The 21,172-nt window shown below is 41.1% G+C and overlaps 1 protein-coding gene across 3 annotated transcripts in view; it reads right to left on the bottom strand.

Moving 5' to 3' along the window:
* LOC147627120 (uncharacterized) overlaps positions 1-11,442 on the bottom strand; it is a 37,244-nt gene extending 25,802 nt beyond the window's left edge. For 2 of the 3 annotated variants that reach the window (XM_086815709.1, XM_086815708.1), the window contains exons 1-7: positions 11,038-11,442; positions 7,968-8,149; positions 7,716-7,871; positions 7,449-7,553; positions 6,978-7,190; positions 5,783-5,844; positions 5,507-5,558 (exon numbers count right to left, since the gene is read on the bottom strand). In XM_086815709.1, the coding sequence (XP_086671835.1) occupies positions 5,507-5,558; positions 5,783-5,844; positions 6,978-7,190; positions 7,449-7,553; positions 7,716-7,871; positions 7,968-8,149; positions 11,038-11,374 (1,107 nt within the window). In that variant the 5' untranslated portion in view covers positions 11,375-11,442. Of the gene's footprint in view, positions 1-5,506; positions 5,559-5,782; positions 5,845-6,977; positions 7,191-7,448; positions 7,554-7,715; positions 7,872-7,967; positions 8,154-11,037 lie in introns of all 3 variants that reach the window. The other variant, XM_086815710.1, reaches the window with a different exon arrangement.
* Positions 11,443-21,172: the final 9,730 nt, after the last annotated feature.

The following is a 21,172-nucleotide window of genomic DNA, read 5'->3' on the forward strand; positions in this document are numbered from 1 at the left end:
CAACACATTGGTGCATTTTCACCCATAGCTTCTCCCTCACAAGCACACTCGAGGGCATGAGTGGCATGAGAAATACGCAGAATACTTACACCAACAGAAAATTGCAGCCCATGTTGCATGTGTTGTGCATGCACATTTTCAGTCAGCAATGGCATTTGACATACATTTTGACCACTGCCATAAACATTGCATCCTTCACGGGCTACATAAGGTACACTTGCATGGCGTGAAGTCACCAATGGTTCGGTTCCTCCCTAATAGCATGAGGATTCATCCTCTTAAGACATATGTTCCTATTCACCCACCTCTGGGGATACCAAGACATGTGAGATAGTTGCCTCTTCTGCATAGTCATCCTAGGTACAAGCCAGGTACGCACGTGCTGCATTCCTCGGTTGCATGTGCAACTCTTGAGCAATCATTGCCATAGCATGATCCATAAAAGATTCAGCTTTCTTGGCCTTCAAATGATCATGTATCAATGGAACCTCGCGGTAGAGCTTCAATTCTTCTTGTTGGGCATAAAGAAGAGCCTGCATACGAGTAAGTCCAGCCCTTGAAGCTATGGACTCTTCTTTTCTCTTTACCAGGGACGGCGGTCCCACATGTTCCTGTTCCCTAGTATACACCGCATGAGTTTGCTCTTCTTGTAAAGCATTGAAAGCATGCATTTCATTGTCCCCTCCTCTTGTGTTGGCATCTCCAACATTCACTGTATGGCTGTCCATAGTGTTCTAAGTATAGAGATAGCTAGTGTTCGCGTGATCGTCTTTCATGATAGAGGTGAAAGAGAACCATATGCTCTGATACCAATGTAATTCCATCGGTCGGTGTGGAATACTTGGTTGAACACAATGCTAATTGATACACTTAAATACACCAAGATTTAATAGACAACAACGCACAATACAAGATGTAATTTTTTGAATTAACAAGAGACACACAATGAGCCAGAACGGCCAGTCCCTCCCTCAAATAGTGTTTATTAATCTTGGGAGAATCAAGTACATAGTGTCATTGGCATTTCTGACCAGATTTCCATACCAATGCATATGAATATAGTACTGCAAACAATATAGTTGTCGGTGAAGATCTGCAACTCACACTACCCTCTCAAGTGTCCATGTTCCCTACCATTTGTTCTCTATTGTTCCACCAACACATGGTAGCAATAATCTGCAAGAGCACGTAGAACAAGAGAGCACTACATAGGGTATGTGAACATGGAATCTTGCTCCTCCCTCCTGCTACTTTCTTCCATAATTAAGCATTAAAGCTTACCAATTGCAAGTAGAGTCGATGACAGCGGAAGTCCTTGCGATGGAAGCGTTTGGAGTGTTGAAATCTTCAATCTATCGCCATCCTTCGTGACAAAAGTCTTCAAGAGGATGAAGGGAACCTTGGGAAAGCCTCCCCTATGGTTCAACTTGAGAAAGGAATGCTGAAATTAGGGTTTTCAGCCAAAAGACCAAAAACTACATCAAATATAAGAGCTGTTTTGCTGAATTTCAGTCGTCATTGGAAGTGTGTAGGAGAGTGAATACCACTTGGAAACACTCTTGAAAGCTTGGAAAATGCACTAGCAAGCTTGGATATGGAGTTGGGAAGGAGAAAGTGCAAAAAATACAGCCAAAGAGGCTCATGAAGGGGGCCGCCTACTTCTAGAGAGAGGTAAGAGAGATGATGACATGTCCACCTTGGGTGTCAAGCAGAGAGAACAAGTGACTTGTGGTGCAAGCTGGGATGGACACATAGCTGGTTGCTCCCTTTGTACAAAGGGGATAAGATCTTGTCGGTGGGCATTGAGTTTTGTCCATCTCGGGACATCAGTGTGTGCGAACACAGGGCTGGTCATAATTTATAAGTGAGTTTTGGTCGCCCAGAACTTAATGAAGTGTGTACACACACACTTATAAATTAATGCTAATTCCTATGGCTAGGTTTTTGACCAATACTTACCACCTGTCACATGACACATAGCCATGTTAGAAGACAGTTTCACACACATGGTTCACGAGCGGACGTCCCCTTACCCGAAAACTACACATTGGTCAAGCAAGCATGAAAACAGCATGCAAATTCAATTGCAGGCAAGCACATAAAGATGCTATGCAATGCAACATTGGTATGGACAATCCCCATTCATGAGACTTTACCCAAATAGACGTGTTACAAGCAGGTACACGAGGTACCATACCCAATGGAACACCAACCCTTCACGCATTTCCGGGCATGTACACACAGGCACAAGTTCTAGCGAAAAGTCAAGTCCACGGTATCACATGAGTGGCATCCATCCCTGGCATGCAACTGCCATGGACGCCAATCCAATGTACATACATAATGAGAAAGCATGGGTGGACCAATTGGGTGGCCAAATGGTGACACTTGCTAGTGGGAGAAGCCTTGCCACAGAGGTTTGGGAAAACGAATATCTAAGGACATTCTTGATTCAATTTATACATAGTTGGTGCACCAAGTTGTGTGTAACAGTAATCCTTGGGATTAGAGCTTAATCTCGCACGACTAGGGAACCTTGAGATTAGGGAAAGAGCAGGTAAATACGGGGAGCTAGGGTTAATTATTAGTAAATCCATCTGAATTGGCTACTTATGAGACTGGATGGTTATTTACGGCTGCTTTTATCACTATATAAGTGAGGCCATGGGTTATTATTGTTGTTGATTGTTATTGATATGAGCCTCGAGACCAGAGTAGTCATACTCCTACCATAAACAGCTAGGATCTCCGCCCGCACCCCGATTCTAGGAGGCCCTTGACCTCAGAGCACAAGATGGATTTTCACGAAGATGCGGGCTCGTGGTTTTAGCCCAGTATTTGAGGATAGATTTGCAGCTAGTATCTTGCGTGCTTGGGATCACCTTAGGCCAACTCTTCAGCCAATCGAAACCAGTAACCTCCGAGGAGTGTCTCCAATAGCCTTTGATCTGGAACCCCTCGTCCGTCTGCCTAGAGGTCACATGCTTGGGGCTCACCTGCATGTATCGTGGGGAGCTTTGAGCACGGGTCCCGCTAGGTCACGCGGAGATTGGCTTACATTCAGACAATTGGCTTAAAAGCCCAGGAGAGGGGCCTTAGCGGGATCCGGGGTAGGGACAAACTCAACCTCGACATCGACTCTTCCGTCTCTCCGAAGTGGCTGGCCCGATCCGGGACCCCCTTCCCCAGTAGTGGTTGGGAATGTTCACCAAGCATGATATACCCTTGGCGGTTTATGACACAGATGCTAGCTCCACCTTATTCACCTTCTCTAAAGGACCCCATGGCAGATAGGAGAGAGCAGAGCCCACCTTGGAGGATTTCAGGAGATGCACTTTGCAAAGGGTGAGGTGATTGGTTTCCATGCACATGAGTGGCACATCGACCCTCCACCGGCCAAGGTGGCCAAAGAGAGACTGGCATTTGTGGATTTGGGAGGGCCGGCCTCTTATGCGCCTCCAGTGGGACCCGAGGAAGTGGACATGGCACGATCAAGAGGACACGGAGGAGACTCTTGGTACCCCCTTTCCTACATACATTGCACAACTGGGCCGTAGGATTCAGATGCCAGAGGTTGAGGGCACTCTAGCAAACAACAGGACACTAGCAGTCCCAAGGCCTCTCGCTGCACTCTCTCTCTCATTTCTAGAAGAGGCTGTTGGATAGTTTTCAGCCGCGGAAATCACTGCCTTTATGTGGTCGCTAGCACAGAGGAGTCTGGTGGTTGGCACTTGGCTGGCCATTGGAGGTTCGCCAACAATATAAGGTGTGGCTATCCCCAAGAGTCACAACGTCACTGTCTTTGGGATTGCCCGAATGTTCAGTAGGTTTGGCAATGGATCCTCTGCATCTTTACTATAGACAGGGCCCCTTCCCACACTATTAGTGCCGAAAGGCTTCCGCATGAAAGGCTTTTGGACCATCCTTCACGTTCTTATCGAGATGGCAGACCTCGTGGCATGGTCCTGGGCACCCACTTTCTTCACTTCGCAAAGTGTTCTTGCAGGCAATTCTTCTCCATACACTGCAATTACAGCCATTGAACAAACTTGGTTGACACATGTGGTCTATGCGCTACTAATGTTGCAACTTCTCAAGCATTTGACAAACTCACACCATCCGTTTCAGATGAGTTCTATCCCGTCACCACACAAGCCATCCAACCTCTAGGATTTCCTTTTCCTTTTCCCATTCACTTCCGTGGGGCACCGTTGCTTGGGCCATTCAGGCCGAGGCTGTCATGGCATATGAGGAGGGTGGGGGACTAGCCCTTGAGGTCTCTCAACTTTGTATTTCTGCAGTGCCACTCCCAGCCCAATCTGCTAGTCATTGGACTCTTGGTTCTTGCCAGAGATGGAAGACTTGCATTACTATTGCCACATGGCACATCTCGAGACTTGCCAGAGATGAGAGACTTGCATCACTATTGCCACATGGCACATCTGGAGAGCTTGATGCAGTGAAGCCATTGAAGGCACTCTCACTCCACCGGCGGAGTCCATCAAGAGCATCTGGCTTGATATCATTCATACCCTCCATGGCCAGTGGGGAAAGCTTGAGGGTGGTTGAAACCGCATGCGGAAGCGCCGGGAGGATTGACGCAACGGTCCCTTTCTCACTAAGGGTGGTGGTGAGCCCACTTGGCACTATAGACCACCTGTGTGGTGGTTTCCCCCTCCCCCCATTGTATGAGATAGCCTTCTCCTCCTAGAGCGGCCAACCGGAGGAGAAGAGCATCGTCCCCCTTTTATGTTTCTCGACTCTCGCTCCCCATGAGGAGCCGAGTTTGTACTTAGCCATTATGGTTCATTATGGTTGTAACTAATAGAAGGATCATTTTCCCGCCCCCCCCCCCCAAAAAAAAAAAAAACTAACATGCATAGAGCCTTGTAAAGCCTACTGTAGAGGACCCTAAATTACTTATCTACAAGCCTCTTAGGCTAAGCATAGTACAAGCATTATACAAGTCATAAGCTTGTTAAATGACCATATAATGTTCGGCCGTTTTCGAGGGGCCAAAAGCTAGAAATAGCCTTATTTCGTAGGCTAAGTATATACTACAAGCATTATACAAGTCGTAAGCTTGTTAAACGACCATCCATCAGCATTATACAAGTTGTAAGCTAGATTCATTTACATGAAGTGTCTTGCGTGGCACAAACCATCTGAAAATCGGGGGGAAAGGGGGCAAAATGGAAAATTGTGTAAATTTAAAGAATTGGGAAAATTAAGGAATTGAAGAAAATTGGAAATTAGCGGGATAAGGAAAAACTGGTTGAATTGGGCGAAATTGTTAAAATTGGGGGAAGCTAGGAATTGGGGGGATTGGGGGAATTCAAAGATATTCAAACGATTTGAAAGTTGGACGAAATTGGGAATTGGGAAATTTTTGGGGAATGCAGCAAAGTTGAGAGTTGGGGAATCACGAAAATGAAATACAAAAATAAAGGTTTTCTAGAAATATCTGAAAGCACGAGAAGAAGAACAAGGTGTAAAATATTATTGCCTTCTTGCCAGAAATGACCAAGCCACTTGCTCCAGTGTCAACGATAAAATACCTGCCACACAACACAATTCGATCACCAAAAACCCACTGCAGAGGTCCCCCCCCTCCCCCCAAAAAATAATAATAATAATAATAATAATAACTAAAAACTAAAGAGGGTGATGGCAAAAGAAATGCCTGCATACAATTTGACAGCATTGATGGTTTGATATGAGATGAGTAAGAAATGCCTGCATACAATTTGACAGCATTTGAGTAAGACCTATGTTCACTTACCCCATGTTTTGCCCATCAATCAATGGACATACAAGGTGATGGCCACTTCTTGCTCGGATCATCTATCCAAGTAAACAAAAAAACAAGTTGTATAAGCCCACCAATCACTTGAAGTCTTGTAGAATCTATCCTTGTGTCACTCCAATAAACAGAATCATCTATCATTCTCAAAACATTAAAACCTGAAATAGAGATAGTACAATTAGGATAGCTGGGTGATCTTTCTATCCAAGCCCCGACCTGTATAATGGGGAGGGGGAACCTGTCTGTGACTCACAAAGTAACCTCACTTATTTGCTTCAAAATCCTTAAAGTTAGTAAACTGGAACTTTCTCTACATTCACTCAATTGCTCAAATGTGGACCATCAAATATGTTACAACCTTGCAGATCTACCTCCGGTTGGATAATCACTTCAACCATGATTAGACAATCATGGATACAGAAAATGTCTAACCAGTGACCAGTCATTAACCCATCCTTGGGTTGAAAGGCAACCGAACCAACCCCCCTCTAAAACTCTATGATGAGAAGAACTTTGAAGTCCTTGTTCCACAGCACAACTAGAGAGTGAATCCCTTTGAGATCCTCAAAAAAGCCTTGCATCTTTTGCAGGATTAGTTATCAACTTGTGATCAGTCCTGGTTGGCATTGTCACACCATATAAGCCTGGAAGCTGAATGACCTTCTCTTAAGGCTTATATCTTATTTGGTTTTCTCAAGAAGCACATGTAGGCACCTAATGAAAAGAGCTGTGTGTCCTATCACAGGTGCTACAGCAGGCATCATTAGCAGCATTCACCTGCTCTTCAGTTTGCAATAAATCCCTAGGGCTGCAAACCATTTAATGCACAGCGATCCACATAAAATGAAATGAACGCATGCACCTTGTAGCATGTGAATAAGTAGTCTTCTTCGATTTTTACACTATTGCCAAACTCATGTACACCCTCATCAAAAGGACTATAATCTTTAACAAAACTAAATTTCTAGGCAAGCATGAGTTTCATTGAATGAGTTTAATGCTTGCCTAGAGGTATAGTTTAATAAAACTATATTTCTAGGCAAGCATGAGTTTAATTATATTTCTAGCTGAGACATTACCACAAAATCTTTTTGAAAATTAGACTTGCATGTCAACATAAACTTTCCAACAACTTAAATTGCATACTTCTAACAACAAAGAATGTACATACCTTGACAGATGGTGGACGTGAACTGTCTAACTGTACACGAGGATAGTATGTTGTGTAGCGTGGAATTAATGAGGTGAGTGGGTGAGTATAGACACAAGTTTCAAGATGATCTTTACTGCAACCCGTGCAATCACTCCCAACACTATATAAATGTTTTCCACCGGCTGCAGGCCAATATGCTGTTGATATTGCAAACTTGCAACTAATCCCAGGCTGCAAAACAACCAACAACATTAAAACCCTGGCATCAATATCCAGAGCTTATTTGAAAAAAGAATAACCCAACTTCACCAAAATTCCTCACAGTATTGTTGTCCCTAAAAACTGCTTATAGCCTTATTAGTGATAGCATTAATCCCTGCAAACTGCTTACTGTGATAACATTGATCCCTACAAACTGTTCAAAGGCCCTAGACATATGCACAAAAAGGTACTATAAATCCAAGACAGAAGGCAGAGGTAGACTGTCACATTTTGCCAGCCTGCAAATTCCCATCTTTCTATGCCTCCAAAGGCTTTCAATTCCATTCGTATCGGAAGCCAAGTGTTTGAATCAACCAAGACATAACTTTCCACCTGTCGCAAATCATCACAGAAGTTGTTCTATGTAGTTCTTCTAGGAAAAGTGCATTCCTATCCAATTGAGTTAACCCTGATCACTCGATTACTCTTGTAATGTGAGCAAAGTCTAAGACATTGAAATTAAGGAAAAGAATGTCCTTCGACTTGGCAAATTACCTTCTTACCCTTTAAAGAGATGGACAGCCAGAGCTCGTTGGTTGCATGGGCGTCTCTACCTGAAAAGGCTTTCTTTTCCCTTCTAATAAGTAGTTTTCTCTGTCCTTCCTCTGTGAGCCAAAATCCTGTCCTTACCCACAGGGCTGACAGACAAGCCTAAAATCAACACACCATATAGCATTAAAAGTGACGCCAATTTTATCATTGGACTGAGCCCCACTTTTACACTCTGCTGAGTATAATGCTACATACCTCTAAGTTGTCAAGCTCTAGATCCGTAACACGCCCACCTGCATCAGCATGCCAAGGACTCTGGTTCCCATCGTATCCGTATTCAAAAGCCATCTCATCTCCATTGAATTGTTCATAAAATCGGCCGTCCAAGCACCAAGTCAGTCTCCAATCACCCTCCAAACCAAAACAAACTTGTCTGCCTGACTGCACAAAATCGATCATCATAACCTTACAACCATGCATAACATAGACTATATAACATCCCTACCCATGAATGGCCAAGACTAGGTGCATAGACTACATGATACAACATCCCTACACACATCATGAATGCCCAAGACTAAGTGCATAGACTACATGATACAACATCCCTACACACATAATGAATGCCCAAGACTGGGTGCATAGACTATACATATATACCTTCATAAGGTCAGAAAAATCTGAACTTACGAATTGAGAGATTTGAGAAAGAAATAATAGTGAAGAAGGACAAAGACAAAAACGAAGCATTTGAAAGATCAAAAATAAATAAACTAACAAACCTAGCTACTAAGGAGAGGAAATCAAAAGACTATACATACGTCATCAATAGCATAGACTATACATACTTCACCAATAGCATAGACTACATGATATGATATCCCCGCACAATTCATCAATAGCAACATGTAATAGCATCCCTACACATTTAACCAATAGCATATAACATCCTTACGCACATCATGTATGCCCAATACTAGCTGCTAGCATACTAAACATAATATAATGTCATGAATGACAATGACTAGGTGCAGGTTTAGGAATAAAGACAATACTGCTTGCTATGACATCAAGACATACTAATGAATGCCCTAATTTTGCAAATGGAAATGCTATGACATCCTGACGCATCAATGCCCAAGATAAGGTGCATAAAGGCATGTCTGCCTTAACATTCTATGGCATTCCAACACACGTCATTGGTGCTCAAGTTTTAAGAATGACAATGTTGACGTATGATTTACACCACACATGTACATGCACATGCATACAAACCCATTCACATACATGCACCTAACCACCTAGTCATCAGTTACTTGTCTGTTAGTGTAACTGGTAGTAACCACCTAGTCATCAGTAACTTGTCTGTTAGTGTAACTAGTAGTAACTACCTCTTACCCTACATTAGGATAGGTGCCCTTTGTACAAAAAACACATCTCAATACACACTCCTCCACAATCGAAGGGTGGCCCTTGGCTCGTCTGGTGCATGGCTGCTCTCTGTCAGCCCATAATTGGGCTGTGCTTTTGACAGCTCCTTTGTGTGCTCTGGCCACACCTGGTGAAGATAGACACTCACACCCTTGTCTCGATGGACCCACCAGTAACCTTTCTTCCCCTTTTGCATACCTGAAGAAGCTTGGCACCAGATCTGCTCCTTTTCAGAGAAACCCTTTATGGGTTGTGCTGTTACTACGGCCCTAAGGGCCCACTCTAAGCCCTCCTTTGATCTTGGAGGAGTGTTTGCCCACTGTGGCACTCATTCGAACCCCTACACAGGTCCCGTTACTGCAACATCTTCGAAGAGGCCTGCACCCCTACTCCAGAACCCTCTGAACCTGCTTCATCTCAACATGCAGAAGTACCTCTGCTCCAGGCCTCAGCCACAATCAAGATAAGCCAAGCATCTTTGTATTCCATAGCTCCCGGCTCTGATTTTTCCTCCTCCCTGCACGTTTCAGGTGCTCGTTCCCTCCCTTTCATCCTCATGGAAAGCCCTCAGCATCTGGGCTTTGGCATGGTTTCCCTGACAGTTACCTCGACATCATTCTGTATACCCTCTCCAATTAAGGTGAGCCCTGTCCTCACAGCCCTCTTCCAGGCTGCCTTAGCTGCAACCCCACATCAGGTTCTAGCAGGCACTCTTCCAGGAGGTACAGCAGCTTCCAGCCTCCCTGAAGTTCTCACAGCACTCTTGTGTGCTCCCCATGCCGGTCTTGGTACCGCGCTGGCCTCCACTCCTCAGCTTTGGCACACCTCTTCTTCAATGATGACAACCCTCTACTCGTGATCCATGCTGCTTCCATCACTGCTGCACACCTTCATGCAGCCACCAGCCTCAATTGGACCTCGTCAGCTTGCATCCTCCTCACACCACCATCTGTAATTTCAGTCTCTAACAATCGCCTGAACCCAACTCCCAACTCATCTGAAGGTAAGCACTCACACCAATCTGCATTCATTTCATGCATTCTGTTGTATCCCCTTGCGTTCAAACCACTATTCGGTTTTAGACTGGGGGGGTTGTTGAAGTATGGTTTACACTACGCATGTACATGCACATGCATACAAACCCATGCACCTAACCACCTAGTCATAGGACACTTGTCCATTAGTGTAACTGATTGTAAGTACCTCTTACCCTACATTAGGAGAGGCGCCCTTTGTACAAAAAAACACATCTCAATACACACTTGTGCAGTAGAGTTGTTCATACACTCCTTGTTTGTTTCCTCTGTTCATGTGTTCCTCTCTCTGCAGCTATGGCTTCCTCAAGCCTACACCGTAATCTTTACAGACAATGCTATGACATCCTGATGCACATCATCAATGGCCAAAATAAGGTGCATAATGCTATGTCTGTCTTCATGTTCACATGCATTGTTGAGCAACCACATTGAAATTCTATCATATCTCTTATAAGAGACGGCACCCCAACAAGCAGGAGGTCCTAAGATGAGATTTTCAGCCTTAAAGAAAGGTACAATCACCACTGGAGATTGATCAGCTGTTGTGCAGCTGCAGCCTTGGTTCTAACATCTAGATTTTAGTTTTAAGTCTGCATGTTCCATATCAATTACCCCAGTAGATACATAAGAAGAGGAGTACAAAACCCATGATAGGGAATGCTGTAAAATGGTTTGCAAAGTGTTTACTCTGATGATTACCTTCACCATAGCATGCACAAATCAATGCAGGAATATGATAAAAAATAGCCATGTGAGGGCTATTATGTTAATCCAGATATTAGTGGCTAATTTGCGAGAAGAGATGGTAAATACGAACAAATTAGAATTGAAGAGTTTTGTGAAGTAACGGTTACCACCTGTGACTGTGAAGTGGTTATTCAAAGGGCAATTTTGAAGACCCAGAGCGAGGCTCATTCTGTCCAGGATTTGGTCCAGCTGCAAGTCGGACTCAGTTGCGGGAGGCAACAAAGAGGTGTTGCTGCAGCACAAGGTGTGAAATGTTCTCCGCCTGTTGGGGAGTTGGAACTGCTTTGAATGGTGTGCCCAATTCTGCAGAGGAGACGGTGAAACTTTGAAGCTCCGAGAGACGCAAAATGCTCGTGGTTCTACATGCTTCTCTTGAAGAAAAGGAAAAGTTAGCTGAACAGATGAGGAGAGAAGGGTGGGGAAGACTGCAGCTCCTCCTCCTGCCATTCAAGAAGAAAACTAGGGAGCTTAGGCGGCTGCTGCTGTTGTTGTAGACCGGGGTCTTGTGCTGATAACTTGAATTTAGAGCCTTTCCTTGGTGGGTGAGTTGGGTCTTTACACACTTGATGGCTTGGGCGGACAAGATTGCGTTGGTAATGGTTTATGGACACTGCCCACCATTACGGACACTACCTAATGTATTATTGGACTCGTTAGTGCTGGTTTTTTTGGGATCTTTCTGCTCGTGTGCGTGTGTGCTTTTTCATGCCACAGTCAACTGCCAGCAGGTTTTGAACCCAGCACCTCGTGCATAGGACTTCAACACCTTACTGCTAGGACTAGTTAGTGTTGTTTTACTAGTGAGTGCTCAAAAAACTGGTTTGCATTGTATTATTGTACTAGTTAGTATGCTGGTTTGCAATAAAACAAATTCAGTTGACATTTAGCATTGCTTTTATTTCCAAGGATAAAAATCATACATTTTATTTCCCTGTTGTCCTCCAACAAACTGTACCGACCTCCAACAAACTGTAACAACCTCCACACCTGCTCCTTTGCTTCTATGACTCCGTTCCGGCCCCTACAGGTTGTCCAATTGCACGCCCACCTATGCATTTTTTTTTTTGACAATTCAAGTGTAGCAAACTTGCAAGTTGGAATTATTCATTTACTGTTGAAGGCATGCTCACATGGAGCTCTCTATTGGCATGCTTTCCTCTAATTTTTCATGGGATGGGTGTTAGTGGATACCTCATCCTCAATGGATGCATTCTTTGAGAAAAACATTCATTTACTGTTGAAGGCATGCTCACATGGAGCTCTCTATTGGCATGCTCACATGGAGCTCTCTTTGAGAAAAACATTCATTTACTGTTGAAGGCATGCTCACATGGAGCTCTCTATTGGCATGCTCACATGGAGCTCTCTATTGGCATGCTTTCCTCTGATTTTTCATGGGCATTATCACCATGGGTGTTAGTGGATACCTCATCCTCAATGGATGCATTCTTTGCAAGTTGGAAATTATTCATTTACTGTTGAAGGCATGCTCACATGGAGCTCTCTATTGGCATGCTTTCCTCTGATTTTTCATGGGCATTATCACCATGGGTGTTAGTGGATACCTCATCCTCAATGGATGCATTCTTTGAGAAAAACATTCAAGAGATGGCAAGGTCAAGATTGAAGAAAACAATTGGGTTCAATTATTTGGGGGGATTAGGCTAAGCAACTCTAATAATTCAATGGGATACATCAACATTATCAAAGTTTGAATTAGTTGACAATCATGAAATCCCCATTTATTACACCAAATCTTACAAAGTGAGCGTCCTTAAAGGACCAAGGAAACTTAAGCGCACCAACATGTGGACTGCAAAGGAGCTCACCCCATTGCAATTGAAACAAAAAGGCAGTGAATTTGCTAAAGTCCACGCTGCATATAGAGAAGGCAAATGGACCATTTTCTATAATGGAAAGGGCCTCATCCAATATTTTTGCAAACCAAAACAATTGTCTCTCAAGTGGTTATTGTTGGTAACTCAACCTCATCAATAGACATCCCCATTATCCTATTGTTTTAAGTTGTCTCTCAAGTGGTTATTGTTGGTAACTCAACCTCATCAATAGACATCCCCATTATCCTATTGTTTTAACTGATACGTCTCCTAGTGGCACCATAAATTAACACTAATTTGGTTTGATGTTTTCTTTTTCTTACTATAGATTCAGCTAAAGAGCCCTATTATCCTTCTACCCTTACTAATGTAATACTTTATCTTTGGACTTACATAGACGTTAATTTCTCTCTCTCTCTCTCTCTCTCTCTCTCTCTCTCTCTCTCTCTCTCTCTCTCTCTCTGCGCACACATAAATGAACATAGTACATCTAAACTTTGACTTGTAACTCCAAGCCAATCAAAACTACATTTTTTACATGAAAAAATATCTAATACTTTGGTGTGTCAAGACACATATTTTGCTAGCTCTAAAAACCAGGTGTAGGGCATGCTTACATCAAACAACCAAAGGATCAAACTGTTTTTTAATTCACAGTATTTAACACCTTTAACCACAAAGCTAGCAAGATTGACTTGCAAAATTTATGCAACATTACTACACTATTTCTTAATTAAAGTTTAGCAATTAGGGAGGTTCTTTATTTGGCTAAAGATAGAATGATTAATTTAATTTAAGATATAAATATTTATTTGGACTATCTAACTTGATGAGAAGATAGAGTGGTAGACCACCTAGCTCACTAAATAGTTATAAAGTTTGGCAATTAGGGAGGTTCTTTATTTGGCTAAAGATAGAATGATTAATTTGATTTAATTTAAGATATAAATATTTATTTGGACTATCTAACTTGATGAGAAGATGGAGGTCCTTTATTTGGCTAAAGATAGAATGATTAATTGATTTAATTTAAGATATAAATATTTATTTAAATAGTTAACATAGGGCAAATAAATTACACTAAATATTTATTTGGTAACTAATGAGAATGCAAAGGGTGTTTAAGAGATGATGTTTAAGAGACAAGGGTTTAGCATAAATTCTACATGTAATTACGTACCAAAGTGGCAAGAACGGATTTGCTACTATGTGTTGGGTTGAATAGTTTTCCTATAGTCCTGTGGGTGAATACGAGTGGCCAGCATGATGGGTTACTTAAGGTATGGAGACCCTAGGAACTACTTATATGCCTTTGTAGTGGGGAAATTTAATAGAATCCCTTAGTCCTTAAGGTTTGCCACACAAAAAAAATGTTTACAAAAGGTGTTATGAACCTTAATTATCAAAGGAACCTTATCATCATAAAGGTTGCTCCAACAACTTCCTGAAGGTGCTTGTGGGCGTATAAAGATTCCCACTATCCCTAATCCCTTACTAGGTTTATTAAGGTGTAGAAAAGTACTATACTAAGGGTACTAGTCCCTCAATCTAGAGGTCCTAGTACGCTTTAGTATGTGATGGCTAGAGGGTTTTGTTGTATCTGGCCAAGCATTAGGTGCTTTTTATGGAGAAGGCCCATTGGATCAACCTTTGGATCTTATTTTAAGGCCAAATTCTCAATTCTGAGGAATGTAATTATAACATTTTTTTATGTCAGTGGTGGAGAATACACCTTCCACATTGTGTGTAAGATTAATGGCCACGTCATAGATGGAGTTGTTGACAATCTAGTTTGTTTGGATGTCCAAGCCATAGAGTAGGAAAACTTGTTTGTTCATTTTCTCACAATATTCTTTTATTAGATATAGATATGTGGATAAATGACTAGTTAAAACAACTGAGATTATGGAAAAAAAATACAATCATGTGCATTAGTTATCTATCAAAATTTATCTTTGTCGGCTTGTAAAAAAGACATGAGAAATGGGAATGTCATTTTATTGCCTTCACAAGGGGGATCAAATTGTTCATGTCATCTTTTAACCCTTTAAGTAGTGTATCTTGGTCATTATTTAGTCCTAGATATAGACTCTTTCTACGAATCCACTTCTAGGAAAATAGAGAAAATAGAGACTTGTAAGAAAATAGATTATTCAACCCAATCAACTCATCAAAAACCCCAAGTTCAACATATTCAAGGATTGAATATATAACATGTAAAATATTTAGTTCAAGATAATGACTCAACATTGGGTGCAATCTTCTCCCCTCATGTGTGTGGCCTCTCCCCACACATGAGTATTTACGTAATTCTTTCATTCCAAAATACGCCATAGCCTCCAAAAATACAAAAAGGTGCTTTTATTTGCACGGCACTCTCTTATGATCAAAATAGAGTGTCCATAAATTGAGTCCACAGGATTAAAGCATATGACACTTTACAAAAGTATTAAAGTTCAAGTCTAAGCTTGATAAATCAAAGCTTTCAAAATAAATCAAAATGTACACAAGCTAGCACATGTATATACAAAGCTTGTTTACAAAAATGTGTGCCAACAAATAATATTGTGCGCATTCTCCTCAATCTTCTAGATCCCCTTCACCTATCAAAATAACCAACAATAAAGTGGTAAACAAATATTCCATAAGTATGCAAACCATCACCACACACATGTTTGCTGGGCGTAAGTAATTCAGGAAGCACCCTTCCATACAAACCAACTGTAGCAAACATTGGAGGCCCCAATCATACGTCAATGTATACCAAACGTATTAATATTTATAATGGCATCACTCATGATATTAACATGATTTGGCATGACACAAATATAATCCAAGCCTCCCCAAATTATCTAAGAGGGTAGAATAATATTTTAAAGAGAGCTTAAAATATATTCTCATAACATTCCCTCTTGCTTGAGTTAATTGCAAGTTTGTCGAAAAGAATGGAGGATCTCATGGGATCCCATTCTTATTTTTAACGAGAAGAAGTGGAGCACAAAATGGAGAACTTTTGGGTTTAATCAGTCCTTTCTTTCAACTTGTCTCTGAATCTCTTTCTGCTCAAGCATGTTGATAAGGAGCTTTACATGGCAGAGAGCTTCTAGGGATTATTGTAATTTTACGATCTTTTGGACGAGATTTGGGTAAGCCAGGAGGTAGGTTATCTATAAAGCAGTTAGAGAACTTAGAAATGAAAGGATCATGAGACACATTTGGTTTAGAGCCAGCCTAAGCACTAAGTTGGTTTGACAAGAATAAAAATTGTCTTCTCCTTTTTCCTTATAGCTCTTTTAGCTTGGGTATAAGTTAAAAGCAGACCTAAATCACCCTTAGTTTGATATTGGAGACAAATTTCTTTGTCACTTTTCACATTAACCATATTATATGGGCGTCATCAATTTGAGGATTAGGTTCATGTCTCCATAGCATAATCATTTTGAGGATTATGTTCATGTCTCCATAACATGACATCAACACCTTGCAAAGGAGCTACTAAGAATGTTATTTTTTCTTTTAATGAAACCATTTCTAGTTCTAGATTATTAACCTCTTTAGTGCAATTGTCCTTAGTTCCTTGAAGTGTAGCTTTCGCTTTATAACTAGAGTACGATGCATCTAGGTTAAGTGCTTTCAATGCCTTTTAAAAAATGAAGTCATGTAAACTACATAATCATGCAAAATAGAAATTGGTTTTCCTTCTATTTTCCGTTGAATTCTCAACAAAGCATGAATTGGGGTCTTACCTTCATCCGAATAGTTAGGATCAGAATTACCCTCTTGCTTCTTGAAAGAATCGGCGCCGTCCTCTTAATAACGTTGAGATGCGAGCCATAGGTGGAGGCTTGGTGCCAAGATAAGGATCAATTTGTATTCTCACCATTCATTCTCTTATGCAAAATCAATAGAGTGCTCTTCTTCTCTACTCTCTTGTGTCTTGCTTGGTTGCCTATTTCGATTTCAATTCTTGTGTGCTCATTGCATGTATGTGAGAGAGTGAGTGTGTGAGATTAAGTCCGAGGAGGGTTGAGCCGTGTCTTGCTTGGTTGCCTATTTCGATTTCAATTCTTGTGTGCTCATTGCATGTACGTGAGAGAGTGAGTGTGTGAGATTAAGTCCGAGGAGGGTTGAGCTGTGTCTGGAGTGTAGAGGCAGCAATGGAGTGGGGCTCTCGGGTGTTCCTGCGCGACAACGGCACAACCTATGAGGATCCCAAGCACATATATTCACGAGGTGAATGACACACCTTGCCCCTACATTTGTGAGCTAGGTCATGGAACATTGGCTTCTCGGTTGAGCTATTTTATGCTCTCGAGTGTGGTTGGGCAAAGCCCAATGACAAAGTGGTTATTTCCTGCATCTTTTTTGCATGGTATAAGGGCCTTTCATAAGTGGTGCTGCTGCTACCGGGGGGGGGGGAATAGCCCCATCGCATTGCATCTTGAAAGGAACATAAGAAAAATCTTAGAAATTCATCTATTTTGCTACATTATTTACGTTTCTTGTTGCATTTTGTTGTTATATTTGCAAATTTGTGTTTAGTGGAAAAACTTTGGACAATCTAAATTGTTTTCCAAAAAAATAATTTAATTTTTAAAAAAATTCTCAAATTTGTCCAAGGTATCTGTAGAACCTTCAAACACCCCATATTCACATGCACCTACAATCTAGGTGTGTACTAGAGGCCTATTTAGATGATAGTGCATCTATCGAGGTAAGTTAGTACCAGCCTCTACATTAGGCTCAGGACCTTTGGTCAGAACCTAGTTTAGTATTGTACAAGGGCCTACAATAGGGGCCAGTGATACTTCAGCTGATTTTGAGTCAATGGAAGGATCCCAAGTCCTAAGAAGTGAGAATCCTAACTAGGCCTCAGGAGTCGAGCCAACTACCAGTCTTTTTGACCGCGTAGCTAGCTACCTCAGAGATTCAGCCTCAACTGCTACCTCTGAACTAAATCTTACTAAATACCAACCACATAATGAAGGAGTTGAGGTAAACTCCAGAGAGGTACCTGGTATACTCTCATTGTTACATGCAGGGAGTGTTCACGTTGATACCCCTGTCCATACAACTCTTGTTGTATCTGCTGCAACTGTGACCATTGAACCACCCCCTGCACAAGTGCTTATGCCTGATGGTAGAATATTAGAAGAAGTGTAGGAAGTAGAGGCACTAAGCAGGCTGTTAAAGAAAAGAATGAAGAGACTTTGTAAGTGGCACAGTAACAATTTAGCAACCTAAACAGCTCCATATGCCCAAAACGAGTCCCAAGCCAAGACTACATAAGTACTAGTCGATAGTCTCAACACAAGCAATAATGTTGCATCTACCACGAGGAAAGAGCTAGGCTTGCAAATCTTGGATTAAATGTCTTCTTACAAATGATTGGGAGTATGATGCATCAATAGAGACTCTTGTGGATTTGGGTACATGCTTATAGTGTTAGTTGGGAAAGGATCACCCAATCAATATCTGGGGCCACAACAGAGGAAGAACGATTATAGGGTATCTGCAATTGCATATATAGGATCATTGAACAAGAGAGGATCCAAAGACCTATGGCACAAGTCGGGACATCCAAAGCAAGAATGCCCATAATGAGCGAAATGGTAAGACCTCTTGTGAGCCCAACGGATCCTACTTTTGTAAGCTAAAACATCATTTGTTACAGAAGGTGGGATGTATGCTTATTGTGAGATCCCTCTGCCCCCCTCCGCGCACCGGGGACTCCCGATAGTAGCTGACAACGGAAGCAGCCCCCTCATGCGCGGGCAGGGTTTCTCACTCGGGGCCTCGCCCTCAAATGTCCGGGCACGAGACTAGGCTAGTGGTCACTTCGAAAACCGAAACCGGGAAAAATTCCCATGCCCGGAAAGCGGGGACGATTCCACCTTTTTGAATTTTTCTTAATGAGTTTTCTAACGAGATCAAAATCTAAACTATCCTCCACCTGAATTAAACCAGATAGAAGGAAACTATCACTGATATAAATTGATCATCTGAGCAATTCAACGCTTTTTTCCTAATCAAGATTAGGCACAGCCGTTGATCCACTCAATCGAGAATTTTATCAGGGAATTAACTATCTACTCGAATCCTAGCGTAATCCTAAGATTTTTCAGTTTGATTATTAAAAACTCCATGATTCCAGCCTAACCCCATCCGGCCCATGGGTTAGCCACCACCCTACCACTGGAATCAGTGGAACTAAACAAGTACTCACCCACCCATAATTGAAATGCCTCTCTTAACTTTAGCTTTAGAAAATAGATACGCACACACTCCTCTTTATTAAAACTTTAATAAAAAAAACAATCCATTGACATTCAATTTACGGGTTACACATATACTTCAAAATTTCCATTGAGTCTTTGTTTCTCACAAAACAGTATCACTCCGGATTCTCCGTTGAGACCAGCGAGTCAACAACAAGATCCAGTGTGATAGATCACAATAAACATAGGTCCATCATATAATATCTTCCTCGACATACGCATGGATGTCCCTGGCACCGCGAGCCCGTGCATCGCCTGGTCAGAACTCTCCAGGATCCTCCTTAGGTGTCCTGGCACTTCACTCAGGGACCGCTTCGTCGGCCCTCGTCCATCGTACCGGAAGCGCACCATTTTAACCATACCGAGGCTGGTCAAGACCTCGGCAGGCCTTGCCGCGTAAGCTGTCCCTCGAACACTCCCCGCCAGCTGTTGCAACCGAACTTCCCTTAGATAAACATATATGCCAAATGCTCCCTCCAGCATTCTGGCGTAAGACAGTCTTTTAAGAAGGCAGGGTTTCTATGCAAGTTTACAGTTTTGATTTTGTTTGAATACCATGAGCATATCTTAAATCTGTATCTCAATACTTCTAGATCCAGGTTTCAATTCCAAACAGAATTCCTCGAATTTTGTTAACTTGATCCTCAGATCAAAATCAAAAGTCTTAATTTAGTTTCAGATTCGGTGGGTGATTTGAGTACATTTTCCTTGAACTGGGCACATCCTCATTGATTGAAACTGACGAAGGAATTAGGTCTTGGTTAATAGTCTGAATCAGAGTTTAGGTCTGGAAGGTTCTTCCTAAATTTATCTTTCTCGAAAGGTACTATCTCGATTTCTCTTTTTTTAAATTTCTTTCGAATACTTGTTTACAAATTTCAATAACATGGATTTCTTGAGGAATATTCATTTACCTCGATCTCCGAATTAAAAAAATTATCTTTTAGGCATACTTCTATGCATGAAAATCAATTATGATAAAAGTAACACTTTTATAATAAAATTTTTTTCTTTTATGCATGAAAATCAATTATGATAAAAGTAACACTTTTATAATAAAAAAATTATATTTTATGCATACTTCTATGCCTGAAAATTAATTATGATAAAAGTAACACTTTTATAATAAAAATTTATCTTTTATACAAATAATCAAAATGTATCTTTTATGCATGAAAATGATACTTTAGAATATAGAAACCATAAGGATTACTCTTTTAGAATAATAAGAGATGAATTTTATTTCACTAATTTCTAAAAAATTTGCCATAACCTCCTTTGTATGGCTGATCATTTTTTAATTTTTTAAGTCTTTAAAACTAATTAAAAGTGCACCAAGAGTATTGAAATTATCCTAGAGTAAACATTTTTCCACTTAATTAAGACAAATATTATAAAAACTTGACTTTAATCATTAACCATTCACCTAGGATAGAGAATGGTTGGTTTTGCTAGAGAAGAGAGGGGAATGCCTTTTTGTAATGAGGCATAACATTATTTGTAATTTTAGAGAAGACATAAAGCATAAAAACCATTTATAAAAACCATAAAATAAGTGAAAAAAAAAGAAGAATCACTAACTTATTAATGACTTTGAGAGCTTTCCTTTGGCTTGATGGTTTGAGGGTTCAACTCTTGTTTGTAACAAGAGTGGCCACCAATCTTTGGAAGAGGGAAATGTCAAAAACTAGTGAATTATTAATAAATTCACAGTTCTTGGCTTGGGAGGAGTAGAGTAATGTTGCATAAAACACTATTGAGTTTCAACAAAGGGGAAGGCTTCTATTTATAGGAAAAAGTGAGCTCCTAACCAAACAAACTGATTCTAGAATTTTCCAATTCAGTTTGGTCAATTTTTGACCATTTTTAGGTCAGTTGAGCTAACTTTTTGGAACTAGACTTGAATTAGGAAAAAGGAGAGATGAAATATCTCAATTTTTGAAGATTTAAAACTCAATTGCACATGTGAAGTAGGCGCTTCATTCATGAGGGGGAAATCCCCATATGCAGAGGTGTCAAATGCATCATACTTCTAAACATCTCCCCTTTTTAACTATTAGCCTTGTCCTTAGTCAACTCTTCATCTTATGTGAGTATTTACTCATTTTTGGGAGATTTTTCTTTTATTT

The sequence above is a fragment of the Cibotium barometz genome, chromosome 21 (assembly GCF_041138505.1).
Source record: "Cibotium barometz isolate CiBa-2024 chromosome 21, ASM4113850v1, whole genome shotgun sequence".
Classification (NCBI taxonomy): domain Eukaryota; kingdom Viridiplantae; phylum Streptophyta; class Polypodiopsida; order Cyatheales; family Cibotiaceae; genus Cibotium; species Cibotium barometz.